The sequence below is a fragment of the Acinonyx jubatus genome, chromosome C1 (genome assembly GCF_027475565.1).
Source record: "Acinonyx jubatus isolate Ajub_Pintada_27869175 chromosome C1, VMU_Ajub_asm_v1.0, whole genome shotgun sequence".
In the NCBI taxonomy this organism is placed as follows: Eukaryota; Metazoa; Chordata; class Mammalia; order Carnivora; family Felidae; genus Acinonyx; species Acinonyx jubatus.
The window spans coordinates 53,248,903-53,272,287 of NC_069381.1; the positions used below are offsets into that span (position 1 = coordinate 53,248,903).

General features: G+C 40.6%; 1 protein-coding gene across 4 annotated transcripts in view; it reads left to right on the forward strand.

Annotated features, from left to right (window-relative positions):
• The window catches only part of DNAJC6 (DnaJ heat shock protein family (Hsp40) member C6), a 148,783-nt gene that overhangs the window by 82,679 nt on the left and 42,719 nt on the right, over positions 1-23,385 (forward strand). For 3 of the 4 annotated variants that reach the window (XM_027058973.2, XM_027058974.2, XM_027058972.2), the window contains exons 2-4: positions 18,385-18,535; positions 19,644-19,693; positions 19,793-19,941. In XM_027058973.2, coding sequence (XP_026914774.1) covers positions 18,385-18,535; positions 19,644-19,693; positions 19,793-19,941 — 350 coding nt within the window. Of the gene's footprint in view, positions 1-9,378; positions 9,542-18,384; positions 18,536-19,643; positions 19,694-19,792; positions 19,942-23,385 lie in introns of all 4 variants that reach the window. The other variant, XM_015078347.3, reaches the window with a different exon arrangement.

Below are 23,385 nucleotides of genomic sequence, written 5' to 3' on the forward strand. Positions count from 1 at the left end.
TACAAGCTAAGCACTGTCTATGTTTTCACTAGGCTTTTCTTGCTGATTCTCAATTAATTTGTCTTGTTGCAGCTTCAACAAAGGCATTCCCCCACCCCTCCCAGTAATTCTAAGCAACTTTGTCTGCTCCTTTGAAGGTTGATTTGACCTTCAAGCCTTTGGGGACTTGAGGACCACTCACCTTCCAAGTCTCACCTCCCACCCTCTAACACACCCTCCACATCCTCCCACTTCCCCAAGGAAACAGCATGATATCCTGGTTCCAACACATACCACAGTTGGTGCCTTAGTTAGTCACCATCTTAGAGTCCCCTCCTTCTCTTCTATAGAGGAGACTGTAATGCCCATCTCTCAGTGTTGGGTGAGGATTCATGCCTGTAAATCTTTGTCCTAAGAGCAGATGGACTCACATAGACCAGACTACAGGAAAGAGACATACAAGAATCTGCAGCTGCCAAATGCCAAGCAGAGACAGAAGCTACTTTGAACTCAGGAAGGTCCTGGGTGTATAGTGACTTGTCTATGCTGTTTGTGGTGCCTTTTCTGCAGCCAGCAGAAGAGAAGCACATGGCTCTTTCCCGTCCCCTCCAGGCTCCTTATAGTAGTGGATGGTGGCAAAGATGGGATGATGGTGGTGGTACTTACTGAGCATTTCGTGTGTGTGTGTGTGTGTGTGTGTGTGTGTGTGTGTGTGTGTAGCAGTTAAAATGATTATCTCAAAATTAAGGTTCAGAGAGGTTACATAGCACCCTTGAGCATGTAGAAGACAGGGAAGGTAGCTGAAATGATGCCTGTGGTTCCTCCAAACCTGACTTGAGACTCTTTTCATGGTTGGGTAGCTAGTATGCCAGGGAAATACCAATATTATGTCTGTCTTCTAAGCAACAGCCAATGTTTGGCTTAGTTTTCACTGGTGTATTTCAATTGTCTTCCTGCGGGTAGAGAAACAGGTCTTGGAAAATTTAATCTAGCTGCCAGCGCTATGCCTAGAATTCAATTAAGTCCATAATTTCCAATTAATGGGCCTTTATGCCAAGATTGAGATCATATCATTAATCTTGCTTTTATCTTAGGCTTTCCACCGTCATGATTTATAGTGAAGTTCAGCCAGTCTTGTCAGGGTTATAGGAGCATAATTAAGCCAGAAAGGCAGCCAGAACAGCTAGTTAATAGTTAATAGTTAGTTAATAGCTAGTTAATAGAGCCAGGAGGGACCCCTTCCTTTGCTTGGTAAACCTGTCTCGGGCAGCATGGATTTCCAACTGGATTTCCAACCATTTCCTGGATTTCTGATCTTTGTTTAGTTCAAATCCCCATGTGGTAAATCTTCAGACAGGGAAACGATTCCACTGTCCCAGTTGGTGATCCATTGTGAGCAGTGTTCTAGTTAATTTAATGCCACCACATATACTTCCACCTTAAGTTATCATTTAAGTGTAATGAACAGTAGGCTTTTACAAATGGTGGCTTTAATCTTTGTGATGATTCTATGAGGAAGGTGTCATAGGCTTTTTCTTTGCCTAAAGTTTCTACAGATAGTAAATGGCCTTTCCACTAAATTGGTGGAAGAACTTGGCAGTTCCTACATGCAGACCATTCCTAAGTGCTTGTGTCTCTCTTTTTCTCATGGTTGTTTGCCCAATAGGATCTTGCCCACTTTCCCCTATGGGAAAAAGAAGATAGGCATGCATGGGCAAATACTACTTATGATTGCTTTCCAAGTGACAGATGCTTTTATGACATAATGTCATTATCTCATTTAAACCTCATAACACAAATTGAAGGAAGGTATTATCTGCTCCCTTTTACAGTTGAGGAAACTGGGGTTTAGAGAGATTAATTAGTCTGCCTATTGTTACACAGGAAGTAAGGAAGGTCAGTGTCATGAATCCAGATTTGCAAAAGCTTAGCTCCTTTCAGTCACATCATTTGTACCAAATGCTTCTTCCTTTTTCCTTGCTCTCTAGGAGTGCTTATTGTTGGGTTGACACTCTTTGGGATAAGTAGCACATAGAGGGCCATTTTTTGAAAGCAGAAGGTCCAAAGAGAGGTTTGGAACCAACCTACTGTCTAATAGGTAAGCGTGTGCTCTTGAGATTTAGCCCACATCTGCTGTGTGCCAAGTCCAGACCCAGGTCTGTCCAAGTACTGGAAGCCAAGCCCTGTCATTGCCTTTGATTGAATTTGCAGTGTTTGGTTTTCCTACATGAGAGGGGAGTGGTCAGACCTTTATGAGAATGTCTTCACAAGCCAATTCCATGCCAGGTGCTTTGTCCTTGACAGTAGTGAGACAGAAGGGTTGTGGGTTTTCTTTGCCCTTAGGTAACAGATGTTCCTCCCAATGCTTGCTGTGGTTTGGTTTTGTTTCTTTGCCTTTTTTTTTTTTTTGCTTTGTTTTGTTTTGTCTTTTGTTTGTCCCAGGATTCACCTTCAGAATGTTTCTGCATTCTCTATTTAGTTAGCATTTAGATGTGTCCTTACTCTGAGTTCACGTTAGCCTCATTGAGAGTCTTTATGCTTGGCACGACTTAACTACAGAGGTTCCCACTAACACATTTATTTGATAATTAGGTGCCGGAGGTACTGCTCTGAAATTTCCTTCAGGTGCCCTCAGACAGAATTATGGCTTTTGAAATATGTCCTAAAGGATGTGCTATCCCTGGGGGATTCCACTTGTCTGAGGCAATATTAATCTGCTCTGGGAACAGCTTCTTGGCCATCTGCTGATAACTATTTTTTATCATTTGTTATGTAAGCATGAGGACCAGATTCCATAAGCAGCTATACAGAGAGCAGGTAAAAGTTCTTCCTCTTTAGCTTGACTTTCAAGTATTCTGGGATCTCAGCACCACCCCCCACCCCCCTTCCCAGTCTCTCCTCCCTCTGCCTCTGCACACCCTCCACATCCTCCCAGCTCCCTGCAGGATGTCCCCGTTCCAGGACTTGCCTCAGATACGTTACTCACCATCTCACAGTGCCCCTTGCTTCCTCACTGTTTGGTGGACCCTGGGATACCCATGTCTTTGTGCTCTTAGTGTGGATCCCCAGGTCTGTTATAATTGGTGCCCAGTTAAGATCCGCTTCCTTTTTATGTATGTCCCTTTAGCCTGTTTCCACCCAAACTGCAAATCAAATACCACATCTTCCATAAAGCCTTCTTCTTTCCTACTTCCAGTGACAAGCATCCCTCTCTTTAAGCTGGGCATAAGCACTTCTGAACTCCTGTCCACTTTATATGTATATATATAAATAATATTTGGTGAGTCTGAGCAAGAGACAAGCAGTTAACAATTCTGGTGCAGCTCTATGAGAGATATTAGAGAAAAACACATTAATGACTTCAAGACTATGTTTCAGTGTTAAGTGGAAAAAATGGAGGTCCCAAAATGCAGATAGTATGAGCTTACTTCTGTGTACGTGTATACAGAACATACAATATGTATGTGTGCATGTACATAAAAATGTAGAACTAAAAATGCAAGGATACACGGTTCTCCAAAATGTTAACAGTGGTTACCCTTATTTGTTTTCTTATTTTCCCCTCTGCTTTAATTCTGTTTGTTTGGGTTTTTTTTGTTTGTTTGTTTGTTTTTTGTTTTTGTTTTAGTGGACCTCGGGTGCAGAGAAGTGAATTAATCATACTGCTTTGTGGTCTTTAAACTGCACGGATGCCTCTCTGGTTTGACTCTAGATTCTAGATTTCTTTTTTTTCCCTCCCCATCCCATCCTCATTTTTTAGCCATCTGTTCTTTTTCTAATGCTCTGGATATGTGTACCTTGCGTGTACCTAAATTTTCCATGTTGAATATGACCGACCTCTGTATTACATACATCTTACGTTATTATGTAATTATATACGTATATTTTGTATGTTATATAACAAAATACAATGTAACATGTCTTTTATATGCTATATAACAAAATGCAATATAACAAAAAGTTATATATATAACATATATACGATATATATATTTAAATCTGAATGAAAACCTTCGGAAACTGAAATTCACATCCTCTGTCTCATACCTTTTTCCCCCTTTCCCTCCCTTTCTTTCAACCTCACCATCACGTACACACATGCAAAAGAAAATTTCTTGAGCAGTTGTACTTCCAGCTCTAAAACCCCAGGATTCTTTATCCTGCATATTAGTTGATCCCTCCCTTGAGCTCTGTGCTACATGGTTAGGCATAGAGTTCTCACTCTGACTTGTCCTGAATAATTGAGCATGCTTCCCTCCCTACTTCTTACTACAGCACTGCCCTTGAGAAGAGAATGGCCATGGCAAGGCAGATAATCCTATGGGACCAAGGATAGTATTTTGTGGTGATTCCTTATCTTTTTCCAGACAGTCTGGATGCTATTAAAGTATATGGCAATGGGGACATAAGCTTTAGAGCTAAAGGGGTGTGTGGTGGTGTGTGTGTGTGTGTGTGTGTGTGTGTGTGCGCGTGTGTGTACATCCACACACATATACATCAAAACTTATTGAATGTTTACATTTTAAATATGTGAAGTTCATTGTATTTCAATTTTATATATGTCAATAAAGCTGTTTTTTTTAAAGTTAATTGTAATGGTGTTTGGAGAAAATCATTTTATCTTTCTGATATATCTATTTGAGGCATGGGAATACATTGCTAATATCCCATTGAGTACTGAAATATTATGAGTGTAACTTGCTTCCTTTCATGGCCCAAGCAGGACTTCCACTTATGTTCCGATGAAATGAAAAAAGCATGGGTATTGTCATTAGATAAACATTTGTATACCCTAGCTGAGTAACCCTCTGTGAATGAAAATGCCTCTTTGAGACACATTTTCTTATCTGAAAAACAAGAGCAAAAATATCTCTCAGTATTGCGTGGGATAGTGTAAGTTCCTAGCCTAGCGCTTAGATTGTAGTAAGGTTCCTTTGGCTATGTGTGACATATGTGTGTGTTTTGTGTAGTGTGTAGTATATACACATCGACCCTGATTTTGTAAACAACAGACAATATCCATCTACGATAGTTGCTGTACCTCTGGAGAACAATGGTTGGATCTTTGTTTAAGAAGTCCACTTGCAGTGGGAACTCCAGGATCTCCATCCAGGAGGGGCTAAGATGAGACAGCCTCATGGGAAGGAAAGGGGTTGAGAAACTCATCTTACAGCTGCATTTGAACAGCAAACAATGCTTTTCTAAGATTCTGTGAATATCTGGGGGTTATTTGGGAGGACTGTTAGAATTCTCTTAGCCACCTTTTGAGATTTCTGTTGTCTTCCCTCTTTCCAAAAGGAGAACTGAAATGTTGATTTCAGTGTTGTTTGACTTTTGCTTTGCAGTATTCTTCAAGCAGGCCATCAGTCCTTTGCTATCTCTGTCCTCCCTCACAGACAGGGTCAGATAACAGTGAGGATGTTTTCTCTGTCTCAACAAGAAGGCTAGTCATTAAGGGAAATGTCATAGTCCATTTAATGCAATTTTAGCTCTGACCTTTTGGTTAGAGAAGGGAGAAAAAAAATTGATAACCCCTTACTTCCTGGAGTTGAGAGGCCATGTGGTAAGCAGAACCCTTTCTATTTCTTCAGAGTTCTTTTAGAGGTTCTGATCTTGCTAAATAGATTTGATCGTTACTATTTCATAATGGTGAACCTCTTTATTTGGTTCAAGTAAGTGTTTGAGAGTAATAAAACAAAATCTTTCACATAGATCTCTTTTTCTGGCACACCGTAATTAAAATATTTGTTGAATCAAATTAGGCAATATCCACGTATCCGTTGTTTTATATGAGAGTATATAGAATTTGGACTGACAGCTGTAGCCTGATTCCAGTGATCCATGCGGAACAAAATGTGTTACATCCATTTAGCCGGAATTTCCCCAGCATCAACCCTGTGCCTTGCTTTTATTCTACACAAAGTCAATTTTGGTTTCATGGTAGTCTTCATTTTGATTGCATTTCTCATTCTTTCTTCTCTCATCATTCTTTCTTTTATATGTTGGATTTTTTCGGTAAAGAGTAGCTAGTGATGATTATTTAATTATCTCCCCTTATCTATCTGAAGATAAAAATTTCTCCTTGGCCTTTTTAAAAAAATTTTTTTTAAGTATTAGCCTTCCATACAGTAAAGCTCTTGTTGAGTTTCATGAAATTCCCATCTCTCAGGCAAGAATGCTCAGTGGGTGCTTGAAGATAAGGTCCTGCAATCAGAAATTCAGAGAAGTGTGAGGGGACAGTAAAAGCATTTGGTTTTATTTGCTGTCTACATTTAGTCAAAGGCCAAGTCTCTGCCAAGTTGAGCTGCTTGGTCTTTCTTGCCACCCCTTCCTTCTTCTTTCTTATTCCTGTATTCCACAGCAGCCCGGTTTCATATACATTCATTGAGCGCCTTCTGTGTATCAGGTATTGTGCCAAGATTTTAGGGGGCTGTAAAGAAGTGAAATATTTTCCATGTTATTGAAGACTCAGAATCACTGGGATTGAGTGTGGTGGGTCAGACTCACTCATAAATAAATTCTTATTCAAGTCAGACTGCCTAAATTCTAGGATGGGGGTCCAAAGTGAGGTGGGAGAATGGGGCCATGAGAGACAAAGTTGTTTTAAAAGATGTCAGGATGGGAGGTATATAAGAGCAGAGGCTTTGTTTGGATCCAGCCAAACTTGGGTTCCATTTCATTCTGCCACGGCTGGGACTAAACTTCACCAAAGCCTCAGTTTCCTCAGTGGGACTCCTACCTGCCACTGTGCTTAGTGTGAAGGTCTAACTCCATAGTTTATGGAAACTGCTCAGCAGAGTGCCTGGAGTATGTGTTTAATAGACGGCCTTTTAAAAAAATTTCAGTCTAGTTAGCATACAGTGTTATATTAGTTTCAGGTGTACGTTATAGTGATTCAACACTTCTCTACATTATTCAGTGCTCATCAAGATAAATGTGCTCTTAATAGGTCTTCACCTGTTTTACCCATCCCCCCCCCCCACCTCCACTCTAGTAACCATCAGTTTGTTCTCTATAGTTAAGAGTCTGTTTTTTGGTTTTGTCTCTTTTGTTCTTTATTCTGTTTCTTAAATTACACATATAAGTGAAACTATATGGTCTTTCTCTAACTGACATTTAATTTAGCACTACTCTCTAGATCCATGTATGTTGTTGCAGGTGGCAAGATTTCATTCTTTTTTATGGATAAGATTCTACTGTGTCTGTATACCACATCTTCCTTATCCATTCATTTATCAGTGGACACTTGGGCTGCTTCCATAATTTGGCTATTGCAGATAATGCTGCAATAAACATAAAGGTGCATGTATCCTTTTGAATTAGTGTTTTCATATTCTTTGGGTAAATATCAGTGGAATTACTGTGTCATATGGTAGTTCTTTTTTTTGGGAGGCCCTTCAAACCTTTTTCCACAGTGGCTGCACCAGTTTACATTCCTACCAACAGTGAAGGAAGGTTCCTTTTTCTAATACATGACCTTTTAAAAATGATGATAGTGTCTGGGCTGTCTGGGTGGCTCAGTCAAACAAAAAATGTTTTTTAAATGGTGATAGTGTTAGAGTTTTAGAATTGGGGGGGGAAGTATAGCTCCCTTTTATTTTCTAAACAAATATGTGCACATATAGCTATTTAGCAGGTGATAATATTTATAACACAAATTATTCTAATTTTCATTTCTTTGTTGTTGATTTTGGACATTCTCTAGAGTGTCCCTGTCGCTAAATGTTCACCATTGCTGAGCCGCTGTTTGACATAGGGAATGGCATCAGATCCTTCCAGCGGCTTCCCAATTAATTTGATTGTCGTAAGAGCCCCAGGACCTTATTCCGGTCAAAGAAGGGCTGGGTGTACCATTGATTTGTCAGGGCCGTGATGCAGGTGGATACTAGCTCTTCCTACATGGTCTGGGCCCTCAAAGCCCGAATTGTTGGCACCACCTGTTCTGTGGCCTGTGCCTGCCAGCACTGAGCTCTCTGGAACTGCTAGTAGGTGCTGCACATGCCCAGGCCTCTGCCCCCATTCATTAAAGCAGCTGCCAGATCTGTCCATGTCTAGGATGGCTGCCGTACAGTGACTTGTAGTTTTCTAAGTGACTTACAGTTTTAATAGTTCATACTGTGTGCCAAATAGTGTGGAAGTATTTCAGTATTTCAAAAACCAGTACCACTGAATCTGTGTGAACCTGGATATTCGCATAGCACATAATAGTTTCCCATACCAGCCACCAGATCACTTCAAGATGAGACGAGGAAACCCCAGAACTACGAAGAAGTTCACCTCTGTTAAACTTTCAGGATACCGAACTACTGCGAGTGAGGAGTTTACATGTGCTGTAGCTGAAGCTCTGGAAAGAGGTTCTGTCCTTGTTGTCCAGTCTGGCTTTATCAACCCTGACACTGAACGGCATGATCTTTTTTTGCTGAGCCTGTGAAATTTTGCTGGAGACAGCCTTTTTCACCGCTTAATTCTTTCCATTCCCCAGAGCCGCCTGGTAGCTATCATTTACTAAGGGCATACAACACAGCAGGCAGTATGCTAAGGGCTTATAGAACTTTCTTGTATGGTCCTCACCACAATCCTATGTGATATTCTCTTAATGCTTTCCGTTTACAGATAAGGAAACCAAGACTTTTATTAGTTGCTTAACTTCTGCAGGCTACACAGCCAGCTGTAGCAGAAGTTGAATCCAAACCAGGTCTAGCTGCTTAAAGACCATATTTGACTGTGGTGGCTTTGTTCCATTCCTAGCCTCTTGTTGGCACAAGGAATATTGTTTTTTTGTTTGTTTTTGCTTGAAGTTATTTATTTTTCTGTGAAATTGCTATATTTAATTGGATTCTTGTGTATTTTGTGGCAGGCAATCCAATGACTCATTTACATGAGAGCTGAATTTCTAAGAATTAAAATAAAAATTCCTGGTTGTTTTAGAAAATCTCACTATTTAAAAATCACATTGGGGGTGCCTGGCTGGCTCAGTCAGTAGATAATGTTCCTCTTGATCTTAGGGTCATGAGTTCGAGCCCCATGTTGGGTGTAGAGATTACTTAAATAAATAAACTTAAAAAAATCATGTTGACATGCATGGTCTCACTTGATCCTTTTGATGCCATGAGACATGTAGGAAAGTTTTTGTTCTCAATTTGTTCCCATTTACAGAGGGAGAAGAGGTCTGAGAGGAGTACAATATCATGCTTAAGGCCACAGAGTTTTTAGGTAGAAAAGTGAAGTGTTCAGTCAAGACCTGTCTCCCCAGTGTCAGGCTTTTTTCTAAGCTGTCCTGAACTAGGGTGTAAGAGGAATAAGGTGTAAGCAGCCTTTGATTCTGGAAGCCAGGGCAGTGGGCTTTTTCATGGTAGATCTAGTTATTATCCCCTATGTGATCCATTTCTCTAATTGCAGGAAGCCAAGAGCTGAAAAGTCTGCTATAAACAAGGAAGGATGAAGCCTTCTGTGATGATGACACTGGTTCTCTGCTTCTTGCTGAGTGTCCTGGAGAAGGAATAGTGTTTTCCTAGGATAGGAGCTAATAGTGCATCTCTGCAAGGTCCCAACTTTGTAGAAGGTAGGAAAGGACATTTGTGGCATTATAACAAATAAGTACAGAAAATCATGTCCCCTTGGTGAAAAGGAGCATGAACACGAACAGATAGATCATCATGTCAAAATTCAGGTTATCAGTCACCCCTCAAATGGGCTGAACGCTATGACAACTCAACATGACTAGACCTGGATGACAAAGGTGTTCCAGAATTGAGAAGGTGATGCTCTACAGGATTGTCTTTGTGGAGGCTCAGAGGACCTAATGAGAAAGGCTGATAGCCCAAGAACTTCAATTTTGCCAAGGGTCCTTTGCCATCTCTTTCCTGTCCTGATGTATTGGATTAGCTTGAGTGTTCTCACCAGAGCTGAGACAGTTACTACCCTGAAGAAGCAGGGTCTTGGGTCTTAGAAAAAAAATCAGGTACTGAAGGATACTCCTGGCAAGTTTCCATCCCACTTGGAGAGTGAAGGCTCCACACAGGGCTCTTCGAGGGCTTGTGGACAGTGTTGGCCTCCATCTTACAGGCTGAGAAACCGTTTTGTGGCCATGAACTCTGATGAATTGTACACAGAGGATGGAGGTCTCCACAGCCACTGAGAACTGACATACTGAAGCTTAACAGCATAGCATTTGGCCGTTGTCTTTATTTTATGTAGCTTGTTTTTTGCTGTAAAACTTATTAATGTGAATTATAGAAAATTTAGACATTCTAGTTCAACAACAACAAAACATAACTTATCATTCTCTTACTTAGATATCAATTGCTGTAATTATTTTGAAAGTGTAGCAGCTAAGAGCCTAGACTATGGAGCAGCCTGCCTGGGTACAGATTCTGGCTTTACTATCTCTGGGACCTGGGGTGGGGGTCACTGATGTGTCTTTGCTTCAGTTTCCTCATGTGGAACATAGGGACAGCAATGGTATCTCCTTCATAGGGTGGTTGTGAATATAAAGAATTTCGATTAGTGCCTGATACCTAGTAGGCATTCAGTAAGCTTGACTTGTTATTTTTATTTTATGTTCATTGAATTGTCTAAATTCTTTCTCTAAACTCAAATAATCTTCTTTTGCAAAAATGAGATTTGACTTTGTGTGTTTTGTATCTTGCTTGTTTTTTACTTAATTCTTTGTCATGAGCCTCTGTACTTTTCTACAAAGTGGTTTCAATAGCTAATTTTGTGGCATTGTTAGAGGTGCTCACCCACTTCTCTTACTGTGGGAGAGGTGCATTATTTATAGTCTCTCGCCTTTATAAACAATACCTCAGTGAATATCTGGTGATATTGCTAAATGAAGTGAATATGCTAAATCTTTGCATACCATCCTTTTCTTTTGATGGCAGTACTTTATGGGGGAGCCTCCTTTCTTGGGGGTCACTAAGCAAAGTTGTATGCAGCCTAGGGTGCCATGGATACATATTTATGTGAGCAGTAGGAGCATACACGGGGAATGTTCCAGGGTTCTAATGAACAGTGCGTGCAGCCTTGGAGATGGTGAGAGTCTGATTTTTAGATGATCAAATATTTGTATCTTTTAATAGGTTGGTACCATGGAGCTCTGTTCTAGCACATAATACAGGTCTAAATTTTCTATAATTTACATTATTAAGTTTTACAACAACAAAAAAAGTTACATAGAATAAAGAAGTTCATAATACTTCTCATAATAGTATTTTCTTATGGCTGACAAATCATTAAGATGTTAATGAAAAGTAGCCACTCCTACTTATCCTATTTCATAAAGTCAGTTAAGACCAGCCTTAACGCTTGTGCTAGTCTTCTTAAAAATATATTCTATTCCAAATAAGTATTAAACCAGCTCAAATATTTTTTGGAATGAAGCATGATATAAATACAGACAGATAGCTAACTCACAGTCCAGTGGGAAGCAGAGATTCTCTCCCAAGAGATACAAGCTTTGTGTCACTCACTCTCCAAGGGAGAACCACTCAGATTCTACCTGTGGTGAGTTCCCATGACTTGGGAGCAGGTGGGATGCTGTGTCTTGTCTCCTAAATTAGGAATCCTAGGAAAAACTTGTGTATCCTTAGAAATGACACAGGGACAGGGTGCAGTTTTTTTTTAGCGCTGGTCTTTGGTGGGTTTACATTTTAAAATGACAAGACAGCATAGAATAAGAATCTACTTGGAGCCTTCCAGGCACAGACCTGGATCTTTCTCTTTGGATGGCACTCTCATGCTCTATCAGCTCTAACCTTGCCACCTCCCACCCTCTAAGACCCACAAATCCCTGAGGAACCTTTAGTAAACTCAGGGTGTTTTCCCACTAGTTGCCATTTAGTCATAGCATTTAGAAGTATGTTGGAGGTGGCAAGGTTTGGGTTCCTCAGAATGCAAGTATTTTCAACCAGCTAGTGCAGGGATTAGAAAACTTTTTCTAAAAAGTGCCAGATAATAAATACTTTAACTTTGTGGACCATGAGGTCTCTGTGACAGTGACTCAACTCTGCCATAGTAGCATTAAAACAGCCACAGACAGTATGTAAAGGAATGAGTGTGGTTGTATGTATGAGTGTAATAAAACTTTACTTATCGATACTGAGATTTGACCTTCAAATAATATTCACCTTATTAAACATTTTCTCCTTTGACTTTTTCCAACCATATAAAAATGTAAAAGCCATTCTTATTTCACAGACTGTACAAAAATAGGCAGCAGACTGGATTTGACCCATGAGCTATAGTTGGTCAACCCCTGATCTGCAACAGCCGTTATTTTTCTTCTGCCTTCTGTGTATTACTTTCTGATTTCACCATTTCCCTCTACTGTGTCATTTTTTTTGAAGCCCCTCTGTGCTTTCTCTCAGCTGAGACTTACATAGCCTTTGGAGAATCTATTCTTCTGGCCCTCATGTAGCTCATCAGGGAAAGCCAGAATACCTACCTAAAAGAACCATTAGGGCAAATTCAGATAACGTCCTTCTTCTCTTTTTTGTGTCCTAATTTGACATATAATATGGGTATATAAAGGCTACAGGTAGATTCCGCCAAGTGGGTCTGGTTTCTGCAGGGCTCTAAGGTTCTAATCAACAGTGGGTGCAGCCTTAGAGATGGTGAGAGTCTGATTTTTAAATGATCAAGGATATTTATATCTTTTAATGGGTTGGTACCATGGAGTTCTGTTACGGCACAAAACAATAAATTATATTTAGAAAGAAAAAAAAAAGAGTCCAAGAGAGGTCTGAACAACCAATTTGGTGTCATCTCTTAGAACAATGGTATATAACAAGGGTATTCAGGCTGGAGTAGAAACTTTCGATGGAAATGGGGGAATTACAAACAGTTTATACCACTCTATCCTCAATATATTTAAAATGAAAACACAGTACAGATTTTTTATGTGAGGATGTGTTTAAAGGGAAATAATATGCTCTATGTCATAGAGAAACAGAACCCAGGAGGACATTCTCTGATCTGTAGTTATAGTCCTAATCTGTGGGGCTGTCCATCAGATCAGTTGCTGGCATTTTATTTAGGGCCGTGAGGCAGTGGGGTCAACACAGGCTGTCTGCCTAAATAATGAGATTGGTTTGGTTGGTCTGACAGATGCCGTGATTTATGGGAGTGTTTATTGTGGGGACATCTGCTGCCGAGGGGAGCCAGGTGAAAGGCATACAGGCGGGAGGTGGAGGAGGGCAAGGAACAGGGGAGGGGTGGTTGTGTGTAAGGCAGGTAAAGACCACCCCAAGTACAGCTGTTAGAACGGAGCTGCTATGGAGCTGTAAAATAGTGGGAGATAGTAGAAGTAGCCTGGATTGTGCAGATCTGGCTTTGAATCCCTGGCTCTGCCACTAGTCAGCTGAGATTTTAGGACAGTTGTTTCCTTTCTTTGAGAGTTCATTTCTTCATCTATAAAATGGGGATAATAAACATTCTACCTCTTTCCCACTATGTGAAATTGTGCTAACAAAAAAGTCCAGAGTTCCTGTACATAGGGGAACTCAGTTAGTGGTAGACATCATTCATATTTGTCCATGTGTCCACTTGTTTGTTTATTCACCAGCATCGATTGTTCTTTGCAATTTCTAATAGAGCCGTATTTTCAAGCAGATGCCTAATGGTGACTTAGGCATTAATGGCTTTTGTGATGAGGATGAAAGTACACAATAGTCAGCAAGTATTTATAGGTATATGTATTGCCATTCAGATGGCACATAAGAGTTTAGTGGGAACCTGAAGTATGATTTCAAGAACAGCTACCTGGGGCTGCCTGGGTGGCTCAGTCGGTTAAATCTGACTCTTGATTTCAGCTTAGGTCACGATCTCACCGTCCGTGAGATTGAGCGCTGCGTTGGGCTCCATGCTGGCAGTGTGGAGCCTGCTTGGGATTCTCTCTCTCCCTATCTTTCTGCCCCTCCCCAACTCACACTCTCTCTCAAAATAAGTAAATGAGCTTAAAAAAACATAAAGAACAGCTGCCTGGCCAATAAACACAGTGAAAGATACACAACTCGCTAACTGGGGAAAAATCATAAAACAAGACCAAAATGAGATATTGCTTCACACTCACCAGGTTGGTAAAATTATAAAGTCAAACAATAACCAAGTGTTGTACAGCACTACTAGTAAGAGTTTAAACTGATATGACTACTCTGGGAAATAACTGGTCAATATCTAGAAATCTAAAAATGTGCATATCCTTCTTGCTAGTAAATTCTACTCCTACATATAACCTAGAGAGAATCTCCTGTATATAATCAAGGCAATGTGTTCATAACCACATTGTTTGTTATAGTAAATGACCCGACCGTCCATCAGTGTGGTAATGGATCATACTTTAAGTGAGATAAAGTTACAGGTAGCACCATCATAGAATAATTTTAAATCATAGTGAGGAAAGAAAGAAAATTGCAAACACAAAACCATTTATAAACAGCTTTAAACATGGAAAACAACATTAATATATTGCTTATGGATAACTACATATATAATAAATGTTTAAAGAAATTTGGAATGATACATATAAAAATCAGAATAGTATTAGGGAAAGAAAGAGGGATGTGATTGGAAGGGTTGCCTAAGGCTCAAATCCAAACCCTACCATTTACTCACTAGCTGTGCACCCTTGAACAAGTTTCTTAAGCTCTCTGCCTCAGTTTTCTGATCTGTGAAAGAAAATAATAATAATATCTTCTTCACAGGTATGCTTTGAGGATTAAATGAATAAATATTGGTAAAATGCTTAGAATAATACCTAGCAGATAGTTCAGTGTTACATGAGCATTCGTAATTATGGTTCTCATTACACGAATCTTTTATCTTTTATTTATTAAAAAAACCTTAAATATTGCAATTTTTCATTTTTAAATGTTTCAGTATTTATTCTGGTAAGTGAGGACTGTTGTTGAACATAACTACAGTATTATTACCCCTAAAAAAGTAACAGTAAACCTTTAATATCAAATACTCAGGAAGTGCTCAAATTCCAGTCGCCCCATAAATGTGATTAATTTTTTATAGTTTGCTTGGATTAAGTTCCAAACAAGATCTGATCTGTCTTTAAAAAAATTTTTTTTAATGTTTATTTATTTTTGACAGAGAAAGAGAGAGAGAGAGAGAGAGCGCAAGCATGAGTGGGGGAGGGGCAGAGAGAGAGGGAGACACAGAATCTGAAACAGGCTTCAGGCTCTGAGCTATCAGCACAGAGCCCAACGCGGGGCTCGAACACACTGACAGTGAGATCACGACCTGAGCTGAAGTTGGATGCTCAGCCAACCAATTGAGCCACCCAGATGCCCCATTGGCTGATTTGTCTCTTAATATATTTTGATCTATAGATTCCTCCTCCAACTTTCCTTTTTCTTCCAATTTATTTTTTTCTAGCTTTATTGAGGTATAGTTGATATATAAAAATTACACACATTTAATGTATACATTTTGATGACTTTAAATATGTGTGTATACCCGAAAAACAAATAACCCAGTGAAGAAATGGGCAGAAAACATGAATAGACACTTCTCTAAAGAAGACATCCGGATGGCCAACAGGCACATGAAAAGATGCTCAACGTCGCTCCTTATCAGGGAAATACAAATCAAAACCACACTCAGATATCACCTTACGCCAGTCAGAGTGGCCAAAATGAACAAATCAGGAGACTATAGATGCTGGAGAGGATGTGGAGAAACGGGAACCCTCTTGCACTGTTGGTGGGAATGCAAATTGGTGCAGCCACTCTGGAAAACAGTGTGGAGGTTCCTCAGAAAATTAAAAATAGACCTACCCTATGACCCAGCAATAGCACTGCTAGGAATTTACCCAAGGGATACAGGAGTACTGATGCATAGGGGCACTTGTACCCCAATGTTTATAGCAGCACTCTCAACAATAGCCAAATTATGGAAAGAGCCTAAATGTCCATCAACTGATGAATGGATAAAGATATTGTGGTTTATATACACAATGGAGTACTACGTGGCAATGAGAAAGAACAAAATATGGCCCTTTGTAGCAACGTGGATGGAACTGGAGAGTGTGATGCTAAGTGAAATTAGCCATACAGAGAAAGACAGATACCATATGTTTTCACTCTTATGTGGATCCTGAGAAACTTAACAGAAACCCATGGGGGAGGGGAAGGAAAAAAAAAAAAAGAGGTTAGAGTGGGAGAGAGCCAAAGCATAAGAGACTCTTAAAAACTGAGACTAAACTGAGGGTTGATGGGGGGTGGGAGGGAGGCGGGGGTGGGTGATGGGTATTGAGGAGGGCACCTTTTGGGATGAGCACTGGGTGTTGTATGGAAACCAATTTGACAATAAATTTCATATATTGAAAAAAAATATGTGTGTATACTTACGATACTATTACCACAATCTCCAAAAATCTCCTTGTGAAGTATTTTTTATATGAATACTTAACATGAAATCTGTCTTTTTGAAATATTTTATTTATTTTTTATTTGAGAGGGAGAGAGAGAGCATGAATGTAAGTGGGGGAGGGGCAAGGGAGAGGAGGAGAGAGACTCTCAAGCAGGCTCTATGCCCAGTGCAGAGCCTGAAGTGGGGCTTGGTCCTGTGACCCTGGGATCATGACCTGAGCTGAAATCAAGAATCAGAGGCTTAAGTGACTGAGCCACCCAGGCACCACCCCCCTCCTTAACATATTTTAAAGTCCATTATAAATATTACAGTTTAAAATAAAGTAAATAAATATTACAATTTTTAAAAAAGAAGAGATGTCATCATATAGTTGAAAAGTGAATAATGATTAAAAATAACATAAGAATTTCGGGGTGTGGCATAATAATAGTTAGCTGCAGTCTGTTGGCCCCTAAATATATTAGGTTCTATGCTAATAGTTTTATATGCACTTATTTAACCTTTCCCTATGAAGAAGGCACTATTTTTATCCCAATTTTAGAGTCAGGAAGAAAGAGGCTTATAAAGACTGTTACTTCCAGGGTGTCTGGGTGGCTCAGTCAGTTAAGCCTCTGACCCTTGATTTCAGCTGAGGTCATGATCTCACAGTTTGTGAGTTCAAGCCCTGGCAGTGCAGAGCCTACTGGGGATTCTCTGTTTTCCCTCTCTCTCTCTCTCTCTCTCTCTCTCTCTTTCTCTCTGTCCCTCCCCTGCTCTCTCTCTCCAAATAAATAAATAAACTTAGAAAAAAAAGACTGTTACTTCCTTCCCAAGGTCACACAGGAGTAGCAAGGCTGAGCTAGAACCCAGCTGAGAATGACTCCTGCTCTTGACTGCTAGGCTGAAGAGGCTACCTGGCCATTGTTTACATTAGCCTCCTCTATGCAGGTTCCTTCTTTCTTCCTGTATCAGCCTTTGTAAGCTAAGTTGTGTTATGATGAGGAACATTCCCAAAATGGAATGGGGGTGCTTCTAATAATAAAGGGTTGGTCATCACTCATCCTGCATGTTCATTGAAGGTCAGCTGGGAGCTCTGCCACACAGTTTCCTATTCCAGGACCTGGGAGTCCTGGACAGAGCAGCCATGATCTCAAACCTTGCCAGTCGCTAGGGCAAAGAAAGAGAGAGAGACAGGGACAGAAACACAGAGAGGGAATGAGAACTATGGGGAGTTTCACACTCACAGTTAAGTGCTGTATCCTGAGTGACACACAGTACCTACCTTCACTGACATATCATAGACTAGAGTGGTGGTTTTCAACCAGGGGTAGTTTTGCCTTCCAGGGGATATGTGCCAATGTCTGGAGACAATTTGGGTTGTCCCAGCTGGTGGCAGTGGGGTGCTACTGGTGCTATCTAGTGACTAGGAGCCAGGGATGCTGCTAAATACTCTACAATGTACTGGGCATCCCCACCCCCATAGCAAAGAGGTATTTGGCTCTAAATGTCAATGGTGCCAAGGTTGAGCTAACCACAAGGGACCAGAAGGTACAATTTTGTGAAGCTGTAAGGAATGAAAAACTGAAATACTTGATAAATAATACTGATGATCACCATGCATCCTAAAAACTGTTAAAAGGCCCCTGAGAGGTTATTTTCCATGATGGACATGAAGAATGACTTAGCGGGAGAGGCATGAGATGAATCTTCTAACACATTCAACTCCCTCGCAGGGCAGAGGAGGCCCCTGCACACACTTCTAAGCTAAGCTGCTCTTCCTCTGATGTGGGCATTGTCTCAGAGAAGTATAATGAAGGCCACATGGACAATTACATTTTTTCTAATATTCATGTTAAAAAATGTGAGACTTAGCAAAGCGCTTCCCTTGGTCTCCCAGGCCCAGCAGCACTGCAGTAACCCAGAGTCAGTAAGTTCTGAGAGCGAGCATAACTTACAGGAATATCTTTCCTGGTCTGCGTATGTTATGGTAATGAAGAGAGATCATGTAGTCTGTGTATCAGCTCCATTTCTGTTTTTCATTGGCAGGTGCCTCATCCCCAGACATGGAGCCCAGCTATGGGGGAGGTCTCTTCGACATGGTGAAAGGAGGTGCAGGGAGGCTCTTCAGTAACTTAAAGGACAACTTGAAAGACACCCTCAAAGACACATCTTCCAGAGTTATACAATCTGTTACCAGGTATGTGCATTCTTCCCAGTTAAGTTAATGGACCTCCGTGCCTCCAAAGGATCTGGTTACCTGGTTACCAGCCAACTGATTTTCTGGCTCAAGGACTGTCAATTGTGTGATATAATTGCATGGAATCTGATCAACCAAGCAATGTCATTGAAGCCATAAAGTTGAGGCCTTCGGAAGCTACAAGCACAGGCCAGGAGGACTCAGTGCATTTTTATATTAAAATATACTGGTTGCCATCCCTGTCTTTTGAATCCAGCATCCTGGGTTCTAATGCATTATCTGCCCTTGTTAACCATGTGATCTAGGCAATTTAATTAACCTCTCTGAGCTTGACTTTTATACTCTGGTAGGATTCATATCTTTGGTTGGTTTGAGAATTAAATGAGAAGTTAAATGAGATAATAATGCACATGCAATCTGAAAAATACTCATTGGATTATAATGGAAACATTTATTTTTTGTATCTTAGTAGCTCTTTGAATCTTGTTTAGTGGAAGACATTTTCTACCCTTCTGCTGTATGAAAATTCTTACAAGCAGGCCATATGAATTCTATTTTATTCTTAGGTATTAGAAAATTCTAAGATCACTTTAGGTTGTAATGTGCAGTTTTGAATCATAAATTCAAATGTCAAGCCCAAAAGATTAATCAAGATTTTAATCTTTGTTCAAAGGCAAAATTTATCCCTTACCAGCAATTGCCAACCAGGGCCTGGTGGACAGAGAAAAGATATCCCTTGTTGTTTCTCCATCACTTCCTTACCTACCCTCTCACTGTTCACACTTACAGGAGATGTTCAAGCAGGCAAAGAGGCTGGAATAATCAGTGTTAATGAATAAGCACTGTTTCTATTCTGAGCTTGATTCTGTTCAGGAAGTGTCACCTACAAAGGGTATTGGGGTACATCAGTTGGAGTGATAGATTTACACTCCTGAGGGTATGGGTTGCTTCTCTCAACAATTATCCTTTGTTAGAGAGAAGGCCTTGAGCTAAGTAAAAACGCCTACTGGATGAAGTGTCCAAGTCATGATGGGCAAGTGATCGAGAGGGGGATATCCTGGCATATTTGGATCACTCTAATGAGCACCCTTTCCTGTCTTGCTTTTAGCTACACGAAGGGAGATTTAGACTTTACTTATGTTACCTCCAGAATTATTGGTAAGTTTCTCATGTTTATTAACAGCTCAGCTTTCAGTTGCTGCTCATTGCAACAGCATACCCATTTAACCGATATTCTCTCTCTGTGATCCCTCCTAGTGATGTCCTTTCCTCTGGACAACGTTGACATAGGATTCAGGAATCAGGTGGATGACATCCGAAGCTTTTTGGATTCCAGACATCTTGACCACTACACGGTGTACAATCTGTCACCCAAGTCTTATCGAACTGCCAAGTTTCACAGCAGGGTAAGGGGTTTTAGCACTGGGATGCCATGGTTGAAGATGTAACAGGGTATTTTTCCCTTTAAGAGATATCCTCAAAGCATTTGTCCTCAGACACACAAAGCTGATAAACTATACACTCTGGACACTTCTAGCCACGAAGTATTTATTAGGCTGCTACAAAATATTTTGAAGATTTTCCTTGGGTGAGGACATTTGCAGGAAAAGTTTATCTGTCAATGAGATACCATATAATTTGGGGTCTCAAATCACTTGTGGCTGTTTGCTTAGTTGTTAGGGCACATTGCTCTGAGGCTCAGTTGGAGATGGAGCTGCTATGGAGGACAATTGGTGACCCTTCTACTGTAACACTAATTATGCCCTTAACCTTCCCTTATTGCTACTTAGGTGCCATGATTCATCAGTGTCGCTAGACCAATATAGACACCACCCAGTATAATGGAAATAGCTCTCTGACATTCAGTAAAGGTGCTTTTTTCATAAGTAGAAAATAGCACACAAACAGTCCACACTGTGGGTTTGGTAATACAGCTACTAATATTTGGAGCTTTTACACTGTCCTCTGAGGTGGATGGAGACCTGGGGCACAGAGAACTAAGGTGACTTGCCCAAGACCATTACCACTAGCAGGTGGTCCAAGGCTTGTTTGTGTTCTTAACCATTGCTCTGGGCCGACACTATTACTTGGGAAAGCTGTCTTATCCTCTTAAGGAACTTTTTGAATAAGGCAGGGAAATATTCCTAGTTTCTGACTGGTTGAGAAGCCATGAGTGTTGGCTTAGGTTTGAATCTGATGTGAAGTCTGATCTTTCTGGTCAGGGAATTCTCGATTTATTCACTGAATTAAGGCTTTTTCTCTTTCCAGAACATTTTCAAATATTTTGATTTAGCCTTAGATGTGATTGGTTTTGCAACTACATCTGGGTCTATTCCTAAATATAAAGGGTTTTCCACACAATGGACCCTTGAAAAGTGAAAATTCATTTTAAGTAAGCAAAATTATAGCTGCCTGTCCATCCTGTGTATCTCAGCTTTGATGCTAGAACACATTTTGCTCCAATTTTAGTTGCCATTGATAATCTTTGGGTTTCAGCTTCCAGATCTGTAAAAAACACAGGAAGGTTGGTCTATATGTTCTCTAAAGCCTCACCTGCCCTAATGTTCAATGACATAAGGGACAGTTTTGCTAAGGACTCTCTTTTCCGTGAAGGTTCCCAGAATAGGCAAGAGGAAACCTGGTGGTTCTCAAATGTTAGTGAGCAACAAACCACCTGGAGGGTCGGGCAGACACCCAGGCCCAGAGTTTCTGCTTTAGCAGCATAGGAGAGTGATGGGAATCTGCACCTGCTAACAACTTCCTGGGCGCCGCTCCAACTGCTGCCCTGGGGACCACTCTCGAGAAGCACTGATAAAACCATTCTGAAGCAGTTTGGTCTAAATTGCCGCTCTATAATGGAGATTTTAAATGCAGCTCTTTTAAATTCCCTATAATTAACTGCCTTTCCCACTCTTATCCCATCTATTACCTGATTCAGAGCAAGTGAATTAACATCAAACAGAATGTGGGTAGATATTCCATTTCTAACTCAGATGCAAATCTTTTGGATTGATTTCTATTGTTTGAGAGTCAATGTCATCATTTTCATAACTGAAGAACTGTGGAACACCCTTCACAATATTCCATAGAAATTTTATTAAATCATGGAAGATCTGTGATAATCTGGAAAAATTTCCCTCTGAAAGTAAATAAAGATATAATTATCATTGTAGAAACATTCATATACATGAAGATGTCTCTTTGTGTAGTATTTGTTTTTTTTTTTTAATTTTTTTTAACGTTTATTTATTTTTGAGACAGAGAGAGACAGAGCATGAACGGGGTAGGGTCAGAGAGAGGGAGACACAGAACCCGAAATAGGCTCCAGGCTCTGAGCTGTCAGCACAGAGCCCGATGCGGGGCTCGAACTCACAGACCGCGAGATCATGACCTGAGCCGAAGTCGGCCACTTAACCGACTGAGCCACCCAGGCACCCCTGTTTTTTCTTTTTAAGTTTATTTATTTTTGAGAGAAAAAGTTCAAGTTGGGGAGGGGTAGGAAAAGAGAACGAGAGAGAGAGAGAGAGAGAGAGAGAGAGAGAGAGAGAGAGAGAATCCCAAGCAGGCTCAGCACTGCTGGCACAGTGCCTGATGCAGGGCTCAAACCCATGAGCCGTGAAATCATGACCTGAGCTGAAGTCGGATGCTTAACCGACTGAACCACCCAGGTGGCCCTTTGTGTGGTATTTGTAAAAGCAATCTCTATAAAGATATTTAAAGCAAGGCATCCATTAGTGCAACTGCATATTTTGTGACCAGTCTTAACAGTCTTACCAAAAGACCAGGACTTACATATTGAACATTTGTCCTGGGCTGCCCTCATTTGCTCTAGAAGAGCAGGAGGGATGTTTATTTTATTTGCTACCTAGGAGCATGCTTGGCATGGCTAATACAGGTTTCTCAGAAGAATGAATGTGCCAAGAATTGTTAAACATATAGATATAAAATAAATATTTGGTTTCGGTTCTCAAGACACTTAAGCCTAGCTGAAAAAGAAGCCAAGACATGCTAAAGACAAAAGCAAATAATACAATCCATACTAAGAGAGTTTGGGGAAAGGAGACAGCAGTGAGAGCTGGACCTTAAGGCATGAATAAGTCTTGCTTACTTATGAGTGTAAGTGAAAGGAATAGGGTTATTTCCTCTCTGTGAAAACCACAGAATGTGTCTTACATAGCTCTTCATGATCTTGTCTTAGCCCTGCCTCTCCAGCTTCTTTTCCACTGTTCTCCATGGCCTGAAAAGCTCTATACTCCAACCAGGGAAGACACATGCTGTCTCTTTGCATGAGCTGCTCCCTTTTCCTAAGAGGCCCCCATGCGACACCCCTCACCCATCCTAACAGCCTAACTTTGCTAAGGGGAGGGTTTCAGTATACCACAAGTCTTTTCCAATTCTTTTCTCAGAAACACAGGCTTGCACTACCTCTTTAGCCTCTCTCAGATAGTCCTAGAACTTGGCAGAATGCAACTGGACCCTCCAACCTAACTGGTTCTCTCAGCCCTCAGTTGTATCTCAGGAAGACAGCCCCCAAACCTTAGTATTTTCATCTGAGCTCTGTTTTGGATTTGGCTGCATCTCTTTTCCAGGCCACAGTCCTTTCTCTCCCCAGCACTAATGCTGTGAATTGATTTGCATCTCATTATTGCATTAGGTTCTCATCTTCCAGTGCATGAGGGCTAGAACCATTTCTTCCTCCTTCCAGAATAATGGAGTTCTAGGTCTGCAATTGAATCTTATTTTATTTTTAAAATATTTTTTTAAATGTGTATTTATTTTGAGAGAGAGAAAGTGTGAGTAGTGGAGTGTCAGAGAGAGAGAGAGAGAGATGTCCCAATGTCCCAAGCAGG